This window comes from Anopheles arabiensis, chromosome 2, assembly GCF_016920715.1.
Source record: "Anopheles arabiensis isolate DONGOLA chromosome 2, AaraD3, whole genome shotgun sequence".
In the NCBI taxonomy this organism is placed as follows: Eukaryota; Metazoa; Arthropoda; class Insecta; order Diptera; family Culicidae; genus Anopheles; species Anopheles arabiensis.
In genome coordinates this window covers 14,859,618-14,879,923 of record NC_053517.1, presented here as the reverse complement: position 1 = coordinate 14,879,923, position 20,306 = coordinate 14,859,618, and the positions used below count along the sequence as shown (strand labels likewise).

The 20,306-nt window shown below is 45.9% G+C and overlaps 1 protein-coding gene across 3 annotated transcripts in view; it reads right to left on the bottom strand.

The window, feature by feature from the left end:
- Positions 1 to 20,306, bottom strand: part of LOC120895175 (zinc finger protein rotund) — a 49,447-nt gene that overhangs the window by 10,146 nt on the left and 18,995 nt on the right. Inside the window, exons 1-4 of one of the 3 annotated variants that reach the window (XM_040298283.1) lie at positions 14,022 to 16,821; positions 13,059 to 13,631; positions 5,895 to 5,981; positions 5,334 to 5,660 (exon numbers count right to left, since the gene is read on the bottom strand). In XM_040298283.1, the coding sequence (XP_040154217.1) occupies positions 5,334 to 5,660; positions 5,895 to 5,981; positions 13,059 to 13,631; positions 14,022 to 14,639 (1,605 nt within the window). In that variant the 5' untranslated portion in view covers positions 14,640 to 16,821. Of the gene's footprint in view, positions 1 to 5,333; positions 5,661 to 5,894; positions 5,982 to 13,058; positions 13,632 to 14,021; positions 16,822 to 20,306 lie in introns of those variants that run through there. The other 2 variants (XM_040298285.1, XM_040298284.1) reach the window with 2 other exon arrangements.

Below are 20,306 nucleotides of genomic sequence, written 5' to 3'. Positions count from 1 at the left end.
GGGGATGTTTCTTTTTCCGAATGGAGCGAATAGCGGGATACGTGCTCTAACTGTGTCTGTGTGTGTGTTGAGTGTGGTGCTACTTTTTTCCAAGTCTTGTTTAAAAAAAGGGGTTATTTTGCTCCTCTTTTCTCGCCCGACACAGGGACGCATTGTTGTTTTGGGGGCGAGAAAAGGATCTCCAAAGCTGACGCTCTAAACCTGCCTCGCTCTGTGCCGGGCGGGAAGAAAATAAAAATACATGCACACACACACACACACACTCGTACACAATCCGTAACTCACACACACACGCGCGCGGCAGGGTGGGAAAGCGAATTTTTATTTTCGCTCCAAAAGGATAAGGCAAAGCGAGCAAAAGAAAGCGGCACTCGGTTGTACCAGCACCTCCGAACCTGCACCAACACAGATAATTCTGGCGCGGTTCGCCTTTCGGTTGGGTTTCTTTTTTTCCACGACTCTACACAGGCTTCCCTTCCGTGGGTGTCATGGCCTGGTCCGCCATGGGAAGGGAAATGGGTTGCGGAAAACGGGTCCGCTTCTATGTGGCTTCGGTTTGACGCACGAAAACGACGCATGGCGGTGCGTGCCGATGGATGCGTTTGCCGCGTGCATGTTGCGCTTATTGATTGCCGGCTGCATATGTGTGTTTTGCTCCGTGGGGGTTGTGATTGGGAGGGGGTAGTTATTTCGCCATTTACTACACTAGCTCGCTGCCTAGACAAAACAGCACACTAGCACGATTTGGGACGGGGAAACATCGTGTTTCTGTTGCACACATTCGGTGGGTTGTATGTGTTGTTAAGCAATTGAGCCGGGGTTTGAAGTGAGTGCAATAATTTGGAAACTTTTCTATCAATTTTTAACTGTTTAACAGTTCATAAGAACAACATAATATCCCAAGGTTAACCAAATGTGTGACAAAATATAAAAAGTTGATTTAAATAAATTATGTTTATGTAAACGTACAAGCATACTTCTCTGATATGATGTGGTAAACAGAGTGGAGTACAAACTTCACTTAACTAATTTACTAATTTACTAATTTACTAATAAAACCTAATAAACCAATAGCAGATTTTGTCCTGCTGCCGAGATAGTTCCTAATAGGGAAATAATATCTGTTTTAGATGGAAATAATATCCAGCTCGGAATCGAATGTAACATGAAAGTGTTTTTTTTGGTTATTTACCTTCAAAATGGATGACAATAATGTCATTACACATAATGTAATAAGCACTTTTTTCAACTATCTTCAAAAAATACTCTCTTGTTTTGTTTTAAAAGGGATACCAAACAGTTTTTAAAAGAGTTGAAATAGTTTCATAGCAGAAAAAACACGCAAATCCTTCGAAAAAGCCGAGGTGCAATCTATTTCTTCAATCGATCGTGTTCCAAAATTAGGCCCCTTAGCTGGAGGCCCTTAGTCGGCTTGATCTTTCTAGAAAACTGCATAAAAAGCCAAAAAGAAACCCAAATCCCGGTAAAAATTAGATGCAAGCTAAATCCGAATCCGAAGCATAGTAGCAGCATACAGACACACGGCGGTGCAATCATGCGTTCCAGCACAAAAGACAAGCTGCCGATATTTATCCGTTTTCTAGAAATTCTGCCCCGAAGCAGTTCCAATCGAAACCCAGTTCGTCAAACAAAGCAACGCAAAAACGGCCACATTCCCTGGGCACACAAACAGCAAACGCACAAGGAGAAAGCACAAGGAGGCGTGCGGAAAATGTGTGCAATAGCATGCTGGGGGAGAAAAAAATGCAATTTCAAATTTGTACCCAACGCACTCGCCGTTTTGGGGCGGTTGGAGACCGGACCATACGCACCGTCTCGCCTGCGTCTATGTGCGTTCGCTCGAGTGCGTCAAACGAGCGTATCGTCTCATCATCGCATACCCATTCCGGTCGAGCTGGACGCCGGAGACGAATTTCCATACGTGCATACGTATGTGCGTATGGAAAGTTTCGGCAGAGGGATGGTACAGGACGGGGCAGTTGATTAAATGATAGAGCCAGTGGCGTACGCGGTACCGAAACCGTTCGGTAAGCTGAACGATGGGAAGGCAGGGAAAAGGGAGCGCTCACACACACACACACGCACAACACGAAGCAGAAAAATTGGTAGAAGTTTCCCAAATTTGTGCATCACCTCCTCTGCCAACGTTTCTTCCCATTCCACGCCAGCAGGACCGCGGACATCGTGCACGGGACGTTTCGAGGTGGAAATTTCAGCTCTTTCTAGCTCGTGGAAAGTGTTCCCGCGCAACGGCAACATCAACGGCCCCCGAAGAGGGAAAACGGAAAAGAGTTCGATACAGAGCGGCGTTTTTTTTCTACTTTGCTTTTTGTTTGCAAGCTTTTTTTCTCCATTTGCCCCTGTCTAAGCGATGAGTCTCGAAAGCAAGGGGTAGAAGGAAAGCGACAGGACCTCATCAGCCAGCGGCAGATTCCGTTGCGCTTGTCGAAAAGGTGTAGCAAGGGGAGGGATTGGTTGGCAAGGGCATTTCCACCACATAAAGTGACGATGGAAAACGCTGTGGAAAAATGTATCCCAGCGCTGTTTCCATCCCGGGCATTTGCGGTTTTGCCCCGTCTCAATTTAGCGCTTTGCTCCCGCTCCGTTTTCTCCACCCGTTTTCTCCTGCTGATGAAATGAATTTTTGACAATTGTTTTGGCTGCATCGACTTACCGTCCTTACACGTACATGCATCAGTAGAACGATTTTTACATAACACTCTTTTCTCTCTTGCTCCCGCTCTCGTTTTTCCGCGAAAAAGTAGTAAACCTCCGGCAACGAATCGCGCGAATGCAGCCGGGGCAAAATGAATTGAATGAATTATAAATTTCGCTGTCCGCTTTTGGCAGGGTTAGGTGGCGGAGTTAGCTTGTTTAGCAGGTTGTTAGTCGATCAGGTGTTGGTTTAACGTGGCGTTTTTTTTTACTTGCCCTCTGTTTATTTAAAGTCTTCATGAAACGCTTCACATGTGCTGACTTGTCCTATTAAAGGGGACAAAAAACCTTGTTCTGTCCTTGCAATTTGAAACAAAACTGTGGATGAACTTACACACATACACTCACACACACATTAAGGGCGAAAGAGTCTCGTCACCTAATGAAAAGGGGAAAGTTTTCGCTCCAAGAGGGGTTTTTTCCTATGTGTGCACTGCTGCCCCGAATCGTAGCCTTTTCCCGGGCACGAAACAATTGATTCAGTTCTAGGAATCTTTTTTTCTTCTTTTTGTTGTGTCGCACTACCACCTTTCCCGCTTTGCGCTTTGTGCTGAAACATCACTTTCAACCGGACACCAACTTCCGGCTGTCGTTAGGGAAGTTGTTGTCGCCACTCACCGCCTTTGCTGCTGGACACTTTGCTACCGATTTCAATATTGTGTCCCCCCTTCTCAAGGGTTTGGCAGCTGAGTGTGGTGGATTGGAAACTTTTCCTTCAAAAAATGGCGCGCAAGTGACGCACGAACGTGTCGAAAACGAACAAATCGTGGGAAAGTGTGCCATAAATGATTTTTACTCCAGAGAACAAGCGGCAGGTATTCGAACCTTTGCCGTGCTATCTCAAGGGACAAAGCTTCATTTATTTGCTAATTGAGTATGTATTTGTAGTGCAATTTTACGCACAAAACTATTCAAATTTAGTACAACAATTAACGATTGCTGGCAACGGAATAAAAATTGCAAAAGAAATCGTTTTGAAGAGAAAGCAAAAAACCTGATTCAATTTCGGGCAAGTAATTTTTCAACACTCTTCTGTCAAACAAACACAAAAGAAAACGAAGGACGAACAACACGAACATGCACAAAATTGTTCGGTTTTGTTCGTTTGAAGCGTTTGGGAAAAGTTGATTTTTCTAACGCAACGGACAGCAAGAAGTTAAAAAGGCTCCCCCCCCCAATCAAGGGTTTTGCTCCCACAAAGACCGCTTTCGCTTCATTTTTCAATGAAACGCCGGCTCCCCGCTGCCGCTCGAAAGCGCGTTGTAATAGTACACTCTTTGTTCTTGCAGAAAAGTATTCCATCACCTTGGCTGCATCGAACGGAGAAGGGTTCCTTTTTGTTGGAGCTAAAAACAAAACAAAAAAAATGACGACCCCAAACCTATCCCGACGAACAAAGAATGTAAGCAACTCCACGGGCAAAAGATCTTGAAAACAATTCCACGTGGGTGGGTGGTACGAAAAGTACGAAGGCACCGAAAATCAACCCAAGGAAGGAAAACAAAGAAAAGAAAAACACACACACACTCACAAACCCCCGTGAAAAAGTGGTGAAATTGAAAGCGAACTGGCTGGACGACCGATCGAGGGCCGGACGAGGGTAGTACGGGAAGGGGGAAGGAAACGGGAAGCGGGATGGGCTTTGAATCGACCTTCGGTCAACGCTGGCTTGGAGAAGCCTGCGCTAAACGGTCCAGGGTTTAAGGAGTGTAAGTAAGATGTTGCCGAGTGGACTCCATATTTCGTTTCCTTTCATTAGCTTGATTGAGTGTTTGTAATTAGTTGATAATGAGTTTCTTCTCATTTTTTCCTATTCCTGCTTGTCTCGGCTGCTCGGCTGGGGCTGTTGGCGGGCGTCGAGTGCAGAAATTGAAGGACCGTTTCATTTTATAGGCAAAGAAAGAGGATAGGCCGAAAAAAAAGAGGAGAGACTATGTTCCCTGGCAAGTCTAAAAATACACCCAAAACGGTGTGATGAAGGCTTTTCCGAAGCTAAACAGCGGGTTTGTACTGGTATCGCGGGTAAAGCTTTGAATATTCTGAGGCTAGTCGAACGTATGTTGCTCCATTTCATTACCAATACACACGATTGAATAATTGAAAATTCTTTTTTAATATCAGAACGCTCAATAAGAGAAAGCCAGCTAATGTAACGCCACGAAACAGAAGTAGATTATAAGATTACATCAGCGGCTGTCCGGCAAATCTCTTCGGTAAGAGCGTCATAATTATTTAAACACATCTAAAGTACATGCTCTTCGGTGCACGTCGACAGCGTCGTCGGACCCGTCGGACGCTTCCGTACACCGGAAGAGACGTATGTATGTTTGCCTCAGACCTAACACTAACCGGGTCGCTTTTAATTAGCGTTCTACAGGCCTGTGTTCAAGCTGACGGTTGAAAGCGTGTTAATTATTTACAGCCCGGCCCGTACAGCCTACCGTAGGCACTACGACGTCTGTTCGAGGCTTAAGTTTGGACGCGCCTATGAACGCACTGAGCACTCACCCGAAAATGCGGATCAAACCGTACTCCGAGGTACTCGAGGTAGCTCATTATGCAAGGGATGGCTGAAAGGAATGTGGAATGCTACCTACCTGCGGACACATTTTGCACTGATACTTTCGGCCCGTTCCGTTCGGCAGCCCGGTTGCACCGATCTTGGTAGCGTTGATGGGCTGCGGGACGACGAGCAGTGCGGCGGCAGGATTGGTCGGTCCACCACCGGCATGGCCGAGGCCCCCCCCCGGCGAGCTGCTGCTGGAGGAACCGCGAGCCCCGTACAGCTGGCTCATCTGGGCCGCGCCCGTTTGCATCGTGTGGTGGTCCAGCAGCCGGCCATCGTCGATCATGTGACCCTTCTGCAGGTTGTTGTGATGGTGATGGTGGTGATGGTGGTGATGATCGACCGGATTCATTTTCGCCTATCAAAAAAGGGGAAGCAATGAATGAATATAGAATAAATGTACAATAAAACCAAAAAAAAAAGATATCTAAATTAATGGAAATTAAAATCATCTTCGCAACATGCTCTTTAAATATTAATAAATAATAAATATAATAAATAATATAACTGAATCAATCAAACAAAACGACAAAAGTATGGCTCAATCGTCTGAGCTAGAAATGCGATGCATCATCACACACACACACACTACCTCGTATCCTTGCTTCATGGACATTGGGTTTCGCGGTGCCGGCCAACCACTGTACGTGTCCATGTCCTTGGTGTGCTGACCACATTGCTGGCGTCCAGCACATTAACAACCGTGCGGGAATTGCGGAGGCAGACGTGCGTTGTAAGCATTGCACAGATATGATTTGCATACAGAGATTGGTAGATCCCATTTGTATGCCACGGTTGATAATCCGAAAACAATCCGAAAGCGTTAGCAAATGGAAAAGAGACAAGAAAATGCATTGGGTTTTGTTAGTTAGCTTACGGTAAAGATGCTAGAAAAGGAATGGTGTTATGTGAAAAATTGTTCATATTATGATCTTTGATCTGATCTTTTGCGTGATGTTTGAATGATGTTATCAAGTGGTTATCTTTCCAGTTCTAATGTGTAAAACAAGACCTTTAATTATCGAAATTGATATATTTTATTTAAACAATGATTTGCATTGCTATTAAATTCTAAAAACATATAATAGGATCCAATCGTTTCCAAAAACCCTTCACAACATAGAAAATTGGCCAACGCAAGTAGAGCTTCACTGGCCGCCTCACAATTATTCAATCAAGATGACCGTTTCCAGCTAACACTTGGTTCCATACATTTGCACACGCTAAATAAGTGTTCGTGTTTAAAATTATTCCCACCCGCCAAACCCCTTCACGGACGCCAGGACTGGGCTGGCACTTCGCAGAAAAGCGTGTCGAGAGAGCTCAAACACCGAACGAGTGAAACTGAACCGCGGGTTTTGGTGCGCTGTGTAAAATGATGTCCACTTGCAAGCGGATGGACGGATGAGGAGTGCGGAATACAGGGTTTTCCAGGACTTCCCATTGCTGTGGGACACTTTTTCGACTCTTTCTTCCGTGAAATTAACTTAATGTAATGGGAATTGGACTCTATAGCACCCTTGTTGGACACATCCAGTAGGAATTTTCAAGGAGCCTGTTCAAAATGGGTGCCATGTAGTCCAATTTCCAACATATGAAGTTCACTTCCCAGAAGACAGAGTCCAGGAAATGTTCCACAACTATGAGAACTCAAGGAAAACCCTGTAATTTTTCCATGCGAAAGAGAGGCGCGAAACAACGAGCGAAAAAAAAGAAAAGAAAAAATGAAAACAAACCGGAAGAAAGCCTTCCAAGCGCGGCCAAGATAAGTTCCTGCCGCGATCCCCCCCGCCAAGTAGGGGAACGGGGGTTTGGTTCGGGAAACGGGGGACAGAATCCTTGCAAATGAAGGCAAAGGACCGACTCGCCCGTTCCCTTCAAATAGCGAAAAAAACCCGTGCATTTTTACCACGCGTTGACGAAAAGCGGATGGAAGCGGACGGGGGGCAAGGGAAAGCGACAAAAAGGTGGACCGTGGCGAGCATAAGAGGGTGGAAAAATTATTTAAAATACTGGAAAAAATTAGCTCAAGGGTGGAAAATTTTTATATCAAAGTTATTTTTTAATTGAATTTTTTTCCTCCGTTTCGTGGTGCGCGTTCGGGAACGAACGCGGGCCGTTTTCGCACAGTTTTCCCTGACGGCCTCGGTGCCGGCGTGCGCGCGCGTGTGTGTGTGCTGCTTTTTTATGCGCTCTCTGTGCTTGCGGGGTGCTGCCCTGGGGAGCCGCTCTTACCCGTTTGGTAGCCGTGTTGTGCGGGTGAAAATTAAACCGGCCAAAGCAGGCCCGGAACTGGAAGGTGGCCAAAAGGATCTTCCCCGACATTGCCCCATCTCTCGCCGTTTCCTCCCGTGTAGTGCGAGGGGGGGGGGGTGTAGGGAGTTCGGGGGGGGGGGGGAGCGTTCGGGGTTTCTAGTGTGTTCCGGCCCAGTAAGGCTCGAGGGCAGAAGGGCGAACAGTGTTCTCGTCTCCTCGTTTTCTCGCCACCGCTTTGATTGCTTCACTTTGACGGAGGTTTCGACGCGTTGGCCATATGGAAGGGTGAGGATAGCAAGGATGCAACGAGAGAAGGAGAGCTTCCCCGTACCAGGAACGCGCTGGCTACGGGGTTTAGTGGGGCAAAGCGGAGCTGGGAAAGTTTGAAACGTGTTGATGAATCTATGGTAACGATAGAAAGGATCTGCTGCTGCTGCTGAGGGCGTTTGTCCGTTTCGGTTCGGTATGGTGGAAGCATTTTTTTTTATCCTTTCTCGCCATTTTTCCGAGCATTCTCTAGTTTTTGAAACCTTTCTCCCGGGCAGACACGGAAAGTGCGTCGGACAGGATACGATACATCGGACACAATTTTTCACCTAAACCAAGGCACGATCACACCGATGGGTGACGGGGCAGTGGGCAAAGAAGGGTGGACGCTGTTGGTTCGGTGGGCCATACTAGCGAAGCAAAATTGGAAAATGGAAGCGAAACGCCAGTGTCTGTAGTTCGAATTTGGCGTTGTGTGTGTGTGCGTTTGTGTGAGAAAGGCAACGATCATCATCGTCATCATCGTTGGATTGAGACCTGGACGGCGGGTAACACACACGCCTATGTGTGTGGGTGTGTGTTGTATGTTTGCCGTTGAAGGTTGTCCCTGAAAGTAATGGGAGCAACAGGGAACATTGGACAGTAGTCACGGAACCCATTTGCAGGCGTACAGGGCAATAGCATTGGACCGATGTACGCTGTACATTAAATGATTTACTTCGCAGCTACGCTTTTCCGGCCGGAACCGAACGATGGCGATGCGTACACGTACAACCACACAAAACCGTGACTGGGGTTTAGGATGGCGATTGTAACCGGAACGACCGCGGCCGTCATTTTTGCGAACGGTGGGTGGAAACTCCCGGCGGGAAACGCAATCAGCGTGTGTTTTGAGGAGGAATTAACGCGAGAAGAAAGGGAGAGAGAGAGCGCGTGTCCAGGACGATGTTTGCTCCAGACTCGTTTGAAATTCGTAGTTTTAATTAGATTTTTTTTTTTGCATTTCGCCATACACGCCCCGGCCAGCTCGGCCTGTCAGCGAGTTTCGGACTAAAAGTTTTGGATAATGATAAAAATTGTGTGGCGATGATAATAACAAGCATGGCATGGCATAGGGAGCATGAGCAGGTGGAATGCAATTCCACAGTTGCAGTTGCAGTGACAGTGTAGTGACAATGATTAACACAGCACAATTGCATAAAAGGCTCTTTCAAATAATGAGAACTTATGACACACTAATCATGGTTCATTGACATGAATAAAAGCAAATTAAAGTTGGGTTTAATTTCTGCAGATCTTTATGATATGTTTAAGTATACATTTATGCTTGTTTGAAATAGACATTAAAGAATTCTAGCTTATCAGAGTCGAATCAGAGCTTATAGTGAATGCCGATTGGTCCGTAAAATTTACGTACCCTTTCAATTCTTCTTTCTATTTGGCGTAACGTCCTATGCGGACATGGACCATGGGTTCAAGTCCCGAATGGACCGTGCCCCCATACGTAGGACTGATTATCCTGCTATGATAATAAATAAGTTGCTGTAAGCCAAGCCCATTAGTGGTACAGGTAGGCCTTGGTCTACAACGGTTGTTGAGCCAACTTGCTATTCCTTGCTAGTCCTTGGGTACGGTCCATTCCAGGATTGAACCCATGACGGGCATCGTGTTAACGACAGTACCAAAGGACCGTCCACTGTTTCGATTATATTACAGAAGTATCAATTTATTTAATGTCCTTCTTATTTCTTGAACTTCATAGCATAATAAAAAAGAATACAATAGAACAACTAGCGACTGTAATAGTTTTATCTCTAAAAAATTAAAACAAAAAACGAGCTTAGACCGCCAACCTAACCCATCATCTACAAATTAATCCGCCCGGAAAGAATCGCGATTTGCGCGGGACCGTTCAGCGCGCCGAAAATGATCCCACCCAGCCAGGAGGGGTTAGTAAACAGCGTCTCAGCGCTTCGCTAACTACAAATATTTGAATTTAATCATGAAAAATGGGAGTCTATTTTTCTTTCTCTTTGTTACGCCGCGAACCGGTACCACGCGAACGCCCGCGAACGGATGCGGATCCAACGCGGCCAGCAAGTATTGATGGTCGCAGATCCTACTGAGGTGGTGAAAGGGGGAAAAAAGGCAAAACAAAAAGCAAACACCGGGGTCCTAGGGGTGTACGTATGGTAGCAAAAATTGAAAAATAGACCAGCGAAATGTAATGAATCCTCGACGCTTCGACCAGGCCATAAATCATTGGATGAGAGCAAATTTCTGAAATCAAAGCCTCCGAAAACGTGGCGCTTTGGCTCTCTACTGTCCGGCTTCACGGTGCATAAGGGATAAGGCATGATACGGCGCACCCGGCAGATACATACACCTGGTTCGTGGCACCGTGGCCAAATCACATGCCATGTTCGGGTTGGAACAAAAGGCGGAGAGCATGAAAAATAGTCATCTTTCGTATGGAGCTTCCGGGTGTACGTCTCGCTCGCTACATGGTCGTAGTAGTAATTGGAGACGCAATTGAAGTCGCTCCAGGAGGTTTGCAGCCCGTTCCGAAGCATGTAAGGGGTTTCAAAATGTATGCTAGCGATGGCTGCCGATGGTTCGAAGCCTCACGTGGTTTTGTCTCACGTTTGCTTGGCTGTGTCGGGTGCTAGATGACAGCCAACATCATTCATGAGACTGTTTCCGCATGAGATAGCGATGGGCGGTTTGTTGCGTATCTGTTAAACGCATCTGTCAGGGTTTTTTCAAACAAGCGTTTATAAGAGTGCAAATTTGTTTTCAGCTAATAATTTAAAACTATTACATTGAAACTTATGCAGTTTGATAACTGACATAACATGTTTTTAAAATAATTTACTCTTTTGCCATGATTAATAACACTCTCTTCGCTTATAGTAAACTTGGGGGAAAAGGTTGAAAACCACTGTTTAAAATGGATGAAAAAGGAACGGTTCTTGTTATGAGAAAATGAAAAGGATAAGAATCGAACTACATTACAATGACCGAAGGGGCTATTATTGGACAATTTCGACACTCCGTAAAAAATCGCTAAGAAGCATCAATAATAACTATTCTTCTAAAATTATAACTACTTAACTTAAAAGTGTCCATTTCACACATGTTTCCCTTGGCATGGTTGAATCGTTTGTACATATCCTAACAACACAAAACACTGCACAGTGCAACCCGACCCTCGAAAGAACGCTCCAGCTTGTCGGCGTGTGTTGGATGTCTGTAAATCCTAGCGCAAAAGTATCTTGCTGGTAAGACTCGAAAGGCCACCTATACAACTGTCCATTTGTTGGCAGGTTAGTGTTGGTGACGCGTATGGGGCAGTGTGCAAGTGAGCGTGTTTTTTTCCTTCTCTTTTTAAGTATTTCGTGGTTTTTCCTTTTTACCGATGCCTCAGGAACGATACAGTGAAAACGGTGGATTTTTCCCCGCCACTGAAATACCTTTTTTTCTTCATTTATTTTTTTTCATTCTGCGCGAGAGCGAGAGGAAAAATGAAACAGATCGCGAGATGAAACGGAATCGTTCGCGTTCCCTTGGGCTGCTTTCTTTTCGAAATCGAACGGTTTCAATTCAACCATGGTGATGAAAAAAAAAGCGGGGAAATCAATACAAACACATAGAAGTATTAGGACGAAAAGAGTGCGAGAGACAGAGAACTAAGGAGATAGAGAGATAAACAGAGAGAGAAAGAAAGAGAGAAAGAGGGAGAGAGCTCGAAAAAATGTCCTAATGTTGAATTGAACTAAATCCGATGCAATTCCGGATGTGTTTCCCGATTTTCTCCTGCATATTACTAGCGTGCGCACTTGGTTGAATGCTGCAGCGGTGTTTGTGTTTGTGCGCTAGCAAGAAAAACTGCGCCTGTATTGGTGTGAACGTGGTTAGAAATTCGAGAGCAGTGCTCGTACCATCGAAAGCCGTTGGTTGCGGTGGAGGTGCATGGTAGTTTGTTCGGTTTCGTTCTGGGCAATGTGGGCAATGTTTACGAATTGTAAATTTCACACCAATTTCGTTATCATTGAGCGATGGCACACATTTTCGCTGTGAAAAAGCCGCACTACATGGAAAGGAAAATCATCCGCAAACGATGTAAAATAAATAAAAAAATATTTCACGGTCAATTTTGCATCCGAACGACAAACCGACGAGAAATGGTTGAAATGAAATTTAATTCCATAAACTGGCCACACACACAGGAAAAATCACAAACCAGAACGACAGCCGCAAACGTAAAGGTCAAAAAATGTAGAAGCAAAACACAACAATCCTGACCATCCCCAAGAAGCCGTCGGTTGGCAAAGGCTCCAAAAGTTGAAATCACATTCACCCTCCAGGAAACCTCGCAGAAGCGGACGGACGGACGGAGAAAGAGAGAGAATGGCGAGAGGACGATGGCATGAATGTGTTTGTTTTCATTTTGTTGTTGTTGCTGCTGCTGCTGCTACTTCATATAACATTCTTTGTTACGCTGGTGTGTATGGTTGGTTTGGTCCTGCCTCTGCTTCATCTTTTTGCTACCTTCTTACATATCCTCTGAGCCTGCTTTCTCGCCCATCGTAATCAACCGTCTCGTAGAATCTCATAGAGGTTGGAAGCAAAAAAAAAAGGGAAGAGAATCACAAGGACATTCCAGCCTTCTTGTGGGATGAGAAATGCTTTCACCTAGTACGCTCTACAACAGCAGCGGGGGAGAGATTCTTAAGGGAAACGTCTTTTTTTGTGGGCAGATTTTCCCTTCCTGTTGTAGGTGATGGCTGAGGTAACTTTCTCTAGCACCTTCGGAAATTCTTTCTTCTACCAGAGACGGATGCGGACGATGGCATACGAAGCCAAACACATGCGCATATGGGAATCGTAACGCTTGTGGATGAAACGGGGCAAGTGGAGGGAAACAAAGAAGGAGGGCAGAAGTCTGTTTCTTATGAAAAAGCGGTGAAAGCGTTCACGAGAAATATTTCTTTTGCGCTGATGTTGGCAATTGATGACAACAAGACAATATTGCTGAGAAAAGCCAGACAATCTCGGTCCATTATTAGGCTGATTCTCGGAACAGCCGGGGAAAATGGGAGTTCAACACCAGCCACGAAATTGGAATTCTTGATTGAAAACGCCAATGCTTTTTGCTTTAAACTGTTGCCCTGTCCCTGTAAACAGCAAAGGAAATGGTACAAAAACTAAAGCCCAAACAACCGGGACTCACCTCCACCGGTCCATTCCACATATAGTGCATGCCGACGGCGGCCGGATCGTGGTGCGGGTTAGACGTCATGTGCTCGGCCATCACCGCGCTCATCCAGTGCACCAGGCCCTGGGTCGGGTTCTGGCCCTGCACCCCACCCGGCACGGGCATCTGGTTAAAGTTCGGGATAGCCGTGGCGGTCGCCGTCGTGCTGCTGGAATCGGGAGTGGCTCCCTCGTTGGCCGCTAGGCTCGAACCGGCGGACGGTGATTGCGGTGGGCCACCGCCACCACAGTTCAGCGCCCGGCACTTGGTGTCCTCCGGGTGCCGACAGTTGCCGGTGCTCGAAGACGCCGGCCCTACGCTGGACTGAGTGCCAGAGGATGTCGCTGCCGCTGCTGCTGCTGCCGCCGCCGCCGCCGCCGAGTGGGTCAGATGATGGGAATGGTGCGGATGGTGATGGTGGTGATGATGGTGGTGCGGATGGTGCGGATGATGCAGATGGGGCGGCGTGCCGTGGTGGTTGTTGTTGCCCTTCGTGTAGTCGTTGTTGTTCGTTGCCTCCGAAAGCCACGGGAACGCGTTCGATGGTTTCTGAAGACGGAGTGGGAAGAGAATGAAAACAATGTTTAATGTGTGCGTGTGCGGTAAATTGGATGCCGAGAATCAATTGGCGAATGATGGGATTCACACATGCTGCTCACAAAATGTAAGCTACGGTGTGGCCCGAGTGTTTTTTTTAAGCCTGTTAAGCTCATTATAATAATGGAGCTTAACAGGGAGAGTGACGAATTCAAGATGAATTCCACAATGGACAGATTTAATTTGCTTTTCGCGCTTATCGATAAAACGTAACAAAAAAAAATCACGGAGAAACGATCCAAAAACGAAACATTTATTCATTGAATGGAAATCAACAATTGTGGAGCAATTACAGCCGACTGGCATCATTGTCTTCGGAAACCACAGTAACCTCCAACTAACCTCCAGCATTTCATCGCTCGTGTCAACATCACACCCCACTTCCGAAGCGGCCCCGTTGCCACCGTTACTTTCCTGCCGTCCATGCGGAGCGGGCGCGCTTGGGAACAAACACTTCTGAAGCTGGCCCACACCGGCGAGTGCCGTCTCGAGTGGACTGGACAAATCTTCCGCCTTCTCGTCGATTCCGGCGTCGTCGCCGGACGCGTCGGCTTCAAAACCGTCCGAGGCGGGCGCCGGTACACGATGCCGCTTGGTTGGCCGCTGCTTCTTGAGCAGATTGGCCGAGGCGGCAAACAAGTTCTGGTAGAATTGGGCCCGCAGTATGAACGCCGACTTGGGTGGCATTTCCGTGTCCGTGGTGTCGTCATCCTCGTCACCATCATCGTCGTCGGCGTCGTGATGGAGGTGGGAGGAGGTGGTGGTTAAATGTTTCGTGCTAAATTTGGTCTGTGTGGGACACTCTTCTGCGTAGCGCAGTGGACGCTCGCAAGAATCTTGATGATCGTAGCCATAGCTACTTCTGGATTTGGTGGTTTCTTTGTACAGCATCTCATCGGTTTGCACGGGAGATAGACGATTGTAAAGATCGTCTTTAATGCGCAGCTTTGACGACGTCATCGGTGTAGAAATTTAGCGCGAGCCTTGGATTCACTTGTAGGAACTATTATTTATTCACGTTGGAGATCGAATAGGGTCGATCCCACACACTTTATTTCTGAGCTATAAATACAATCTCACGCTTTCTCTCTCTCTCTCTCTCTCTCTCTCTATCTCTCTTTCTCTCTCTCTCTCTCTCTCTCTCTCTCTCTCTTTCTATTCTTCTTCCTTAAACTCACTTCTACTCACTACTCCACACGCCTTGTGAAAATACTTAATAACACTCGCTCACTTCTCACACTCACCAATTCACCACTGGCTCACCAAGGAACTAACTCACCAAACAGCCTACGATTGTTGTGTTTGCACTTTAAGATGCTTCTCCTTGCCCCCACTGTATAAACACACCACCATTCACCACACTTCAAAGTGACCACAGAAATGGGGGGGAGGATAAGGACTTTCGCTTTTTCCGGTCACTTCTTACGATTTACTCGTGCAAAGAGTAAAACTATTAGAATAATGTCGGGCTCGCGTAATCCTTTCGGCTGCATCCCTCCGTTCTCTCACGTTTTCCCACATGGACGAGGAAGTTTTCCTCGTTGAAAGTTTTGGCAAACTTTACTGACCTGCTTCTGCAGGAAGTTAGTTTAGCTTCCGGCAGTTCGGCTATCCCAGTGCGTTTCATTTGCGGCACGGATATTAGTGACCTGGAGGGCACAGCGTATGACACAATTTCTATTTCCGCATGTTGAACGAAGGTTTCTGCCCCAGATTAGCTTCCGAATTAACTGAGCACAGCACAGAATATGTGTATTAGACTATTTCCGTCACAAGAGCGCACGGGTAGCGTTGATTGATAAACTATAAAGGCTTGTTGGGTAACACTTAGGAACTGTTGGTTTCGCTTGCTGCGGATCAGTGGCCGCGTGTTTGTGTATGTGTGTGTGTGTGCATGGGTTAGTCACTTCACCTTCGCAGTATCACACGGTTCGCTTAGGAGCGTATAGTAGGAACGTTAAGTTGCCGGGTTCAGGTTACGCGTCTCTGTTCAGCCACAGCTTAAGGCACCGACTGGCGATGGTGGAAATGGTGGAGCACGCGCGCGTAGTTTGTCGATCACCGGGTACGACCGATCGCACACATCCTTGCACATCGAGCTCTGACACAATTGCCAAACGGCCACGGAGCGCGCAGCGTCACCGCGATGCTGTCCATATCGGCGGAAGCTGGCAGCAATAGTGGCAGAAACAGCAACAGCAGCATCGGCCACGACCAGTACGACAACGACGGCGACTACCACGACCACGACAACGACGACCAGAACGAAGCAAACGTCTTGACGCTCATAACACTACTTCTATTCCTGCCATTTGGGGGGAGAAGAAGGTGCTCGCCGCTGCTCAAACAAAACCGAGAAAAATGCTGCGAGAAAAATATAAGTTTTATATATACACACATATATTTTCTTCTTGCTCGCAGCCACCCAGTAAAGGCGGACGACTGTGTGTGGTACGACCGCCGTCTTCCCCTTGGCTCTTGGGTCGTGTATTTTCTTTTTTGTGTGTGTGTGTATGTGCCGTTGTTTTGTGTTCACTAGGAACCCGCCGTATGCACAGTATTGGACTGGCCGCCGGAGCCAGATGGGATGGGGCCGCTTCCCTCGAGCTTCCCTTTTCCCTTCCTCCTTAAGCAGCGTGTGTGGGAGGGGGGAGGGAACACGGGTTAGAGGATGTACGGTTCTCTCCGTTCGGTGTGTGGCTATGCTTTATTTTTTTGTGTTCATTTTATTTGCTCCTCTTGTTGCTTTCCTTCCACACTACCCATTTCTTTTCGCTCGTCCATGGCCACGTTGTCGCTACATTCTGTGCACTGGCGGTGCTTGTGTGTGTGTGTGTTTTTTTTCTTCCTTTCTGTACACCATGACTCCTTTTCGCTTACTGCTGCTTCACTATCTCCATGTACGAGCTAACTCCCGCGTATTACCCGCGCGCGCTCGTCTGACAGAATATGGGCAAGGGGGGGAGGTGGAAGGATATGTGTTCCACGGGGTCCCCATCCCCCATCCTCTCAACCCTCAATCCTTTGCCGATCTGCTGCGAAGTCCTTAACCCGGGTATGATGTGTTTTTCTTTTTCTTCTATGCCGCCCTCCTTCCCTTGTTTGTTGGCACTGCTCTTGCGGCGCTTTTCTTTCGTATGTTGCACTCCCTGCTGCTACGGCTGCTTTCTTTCGACTGGGTGTGTTGTTAGCTTTGGCCACCCACGATGCCCTTCGCGGTTCCTTCGCGTGCACGGTGTGCCGGGCATCTTTTCTGTACTTCCAACAAAACACACGCAAAAAAAGAAGCCATAACACCACATTCACCAGCGTCTGTATATGTGTTGTATGTGTCTAAAAGGATGAACGCGTTTTTCCCTCATTTCTTGCTTTCGCTCTTCTCTAGGGCTTTCTCATTTTCTTCTCCCTTTTCTTTTGTTGTTGTCGGCGATTTGCGCTTTTTTTTTCTTTGCATGTTGACTTGTGTGTCTCTATGTGTGTGTGTCTGTGTGTGTTTAAGCTACACTCACTTGTCACAGGTTCTTTTGCTTTCTTTACGTGTTTTTTTTTTCTCTGCTTAGTCCGCCGACTTGCCTTTCCACCCGGGCAGATCCTTGCGCTTGGTTGGTCTCGCTGCACCGTAAAGCGCGCATTTTCTCACACGCTCTCTGCTCGTTTTGCTACTTCCGTGTGGTCCATCGGTTCACAGCTATCCATCGATACGAACGCTGCTTTGCCATCCGCCAGAAGCTGTTGATTTAAAACTCGTCGAACCAACCAACCCCTATGTGTATGTGTGTGTGAGTGTGCAAGTCCCGAGGCTGTATGCGTGTAGGGCGAGGGAGCTTGTGTTTTCTTGTTTTTCCTTCTTCTCCTACAAAGCTCTTTTCTTGGTCCGAGTGGGTGGGTTTGGTGGTGATGGGGGAGGGTTATTTTATTCTTGTTGCTGAATGATTTTTACTCTCCTCCACACGGGCTGCTCGTCCTTGTTGCATGCAGAGCACGTTTGCATTTGCGCGCCTTTTTTCCCATCGTGCACTGCTTTCCCCCCCCCCCCTGAAGGATGGTGGGAAGAATGTGTTATGTTTTTTTTTTTCATTATTACATTGTAGGATATGTTTATTGTATAGTTTTGCTAGCAGCCTCCAACACATACTTCTTGTGGAGCGAGTTGAAGAGTATCACTACAAAATGTTTCAATGTGTGTATTTGTATTCAGCTATTACTTTTTCTGCTGTAGTTGTCTCCTGCCTGCCGTTTTTTTAAATTTCATTACAAAGTTAGTTTTGGTTAAACTTAAGATAGTCATACTTTATGTTTTGAAAAAAATACCCTTCAAATATTATTTTGATTGCATTTTGATACACTTCTGGCGTTTTGTTCGACTACTGATAGTACTGATACCAAAAGGAATCAGCTCAAAAAGCAGGAAGTAAAATAAAATATAAAATTGGTTCGGCAAATCCTTATGTGCTGCAGTCACTGATGTGCACTTAGCCAGCGAAAAATAAAAATTAAAAAAAAAAGGTACCAAAGAAAATGAAAAAAAGAATCAAGAAATGCATTGATATAGTGTGTTTTTCTGCTTGTCTGTCTGTCTGCACGTGTGTATGTGTCCGAGAAGGATACGAAGATGTGAACACTATCGAACCAAAAATAGATTGCAGAGCGCTCGGCAGCAGGCAGGACTGAAGCAAGGGGAAACCGAAGCAAGCTAGCTACAGCTTGGTACATACCACTGTTTCCCTGTGAGTCGGTTTAAGATGCTCATAAAAACATACGAAGAAACACGAACGTGAAATGGAAAGCTTAAGAGAAGTGCACAAAAAAGTGGCTTGGTAGTGGCGTGAGGTAGTAGTGTGAGCAGAAAGAGAAAAGGATCCTATTTCGGAGTTGTTGGGAAAAATCGTAAAAATGAAACATATTCTGTGCTCCAAACAGAGTGAGGTGAGGCGAGGACAAAGATTGTGGTGAGATGGAGAATAGTTTGAAATACAAATTCGGGGAGAAGTATCTATTCCATTTATTTGTTTTTATATGCTCTTACTAATACGTAGATATGAAACAAACAAAAAAAGACGCGCAAAAAATGGTTACCTGCTAAAACGTACAAGTTTTAGTTGAATCTTGTTTAATACGGCTATACTTCTCGGTTATCATGAGCATACTAGAGTTAATTTTAGCAATACTTTTATCAAAATAAGTTGGGATAATTTAATCTATAAATGTGAATATAACTTTATTTTAAAACATGTAAATAACGTACGTGTACTTGTTAAAATTTAAAATTTTGCCGTTAAGTTCAACGGCCGTTAAACGCGCCAAACATTGAATGTATGCTAGCGCCATCTATTGATTTTTCTATGAAACAGCCCACGTACGCCCGATGGTATGCAATTTGCTATACAATGTTTTCTACCAGGCAGGGGCTCTCGTCGTTGTTGAGGGAACTCATTATGGGATGGTACTTCATTTAACTTCCAAAATAGTATGTTTAATATTAACCTTTTCCTTTAATTTTCAAATTCGATAGCGTATTGCACAATTCAAAATGAAAGTGAACAATTCAAGGACCAATTTGTATCACCACGATGTGAGAAAAGGAGTTTTTTTACCTCTTCTGATTGGATGTGACTGTTATTATCTTACATCAGTCTTTTCTATTATCCTATGCTACAAATAGACACAACTTCTTTAATGGATCAGCGTCTTTACTAGTTTTTTTGTTGACATTAAACATGCATGTTTTGCAGGCAGATAGAAGACACCTTAATTACAATGTTTAAATGCATCCATTACATGGATGTAAATTCAAATCATTCGCTGGAGTTGTTTTTGTTGCGCGATACGCGATCAAGGGTGAAAAACGCCACCTCAACATAAAGCAGTTTCCTTTCGATCCACGAAGATAAGATAGCAGCAGCAATCGTTTAAAGAGAAAACAAACCAAATAGACAAGACAAAAACAAAAACAAGTCAAGATAACTGTCTTACCCAACACCATAAATAACGATGCAATTGAACGGTGGTGCGTTAGGCAGGCGTTGGCGATCTTCTGTCCCGTCCCGAATCCCTCTTTCTCTCCTTAGGGTGCCCACCCTGCCGTGTGCTCTCCCGTGCTTCCGCATTTATGTTACGAAGCAACGTACCCGTTTGCCACGCGTGATACGATGCGTGCAGTGCATTTAGAGTGCAAAACGTCGCGATCGCCACTTGTGTTCACCTGTGCCTGTTGCTGGGACGCGAATCCAGTGTCGCCGTCGGTAGGCGCCATCATCCCTACGGAGCGAGTGCCTTTCGATGTGTGTGTATGTTAGTAAGTGGTTTTTGTTTTTATGTTCGTCAATTCAATCGTAACATAATATGAGCAAGACAAAAAACACTCTTAGTTGATGGTACGTCTTATCTTCGATCGATTTGGAGCGTCCAGAAAGGGGGTGCTGTTTGTAACTATTTTATGCGTTCAGCTGTGTGTTGGTTGTTTCTTTTTCCCTGCTTCCTCTCGATGCTACTCTAGAATCTCTTTACCATCATTCAACTACAATCCCTTCGAACGTCAGACGGCACGCTCGTATCGTATTTACATTTTAATCAAAAGCCGTGCTTGTATGCGCGAGACATGCTAGATTACATAATGATTTCTTTCCA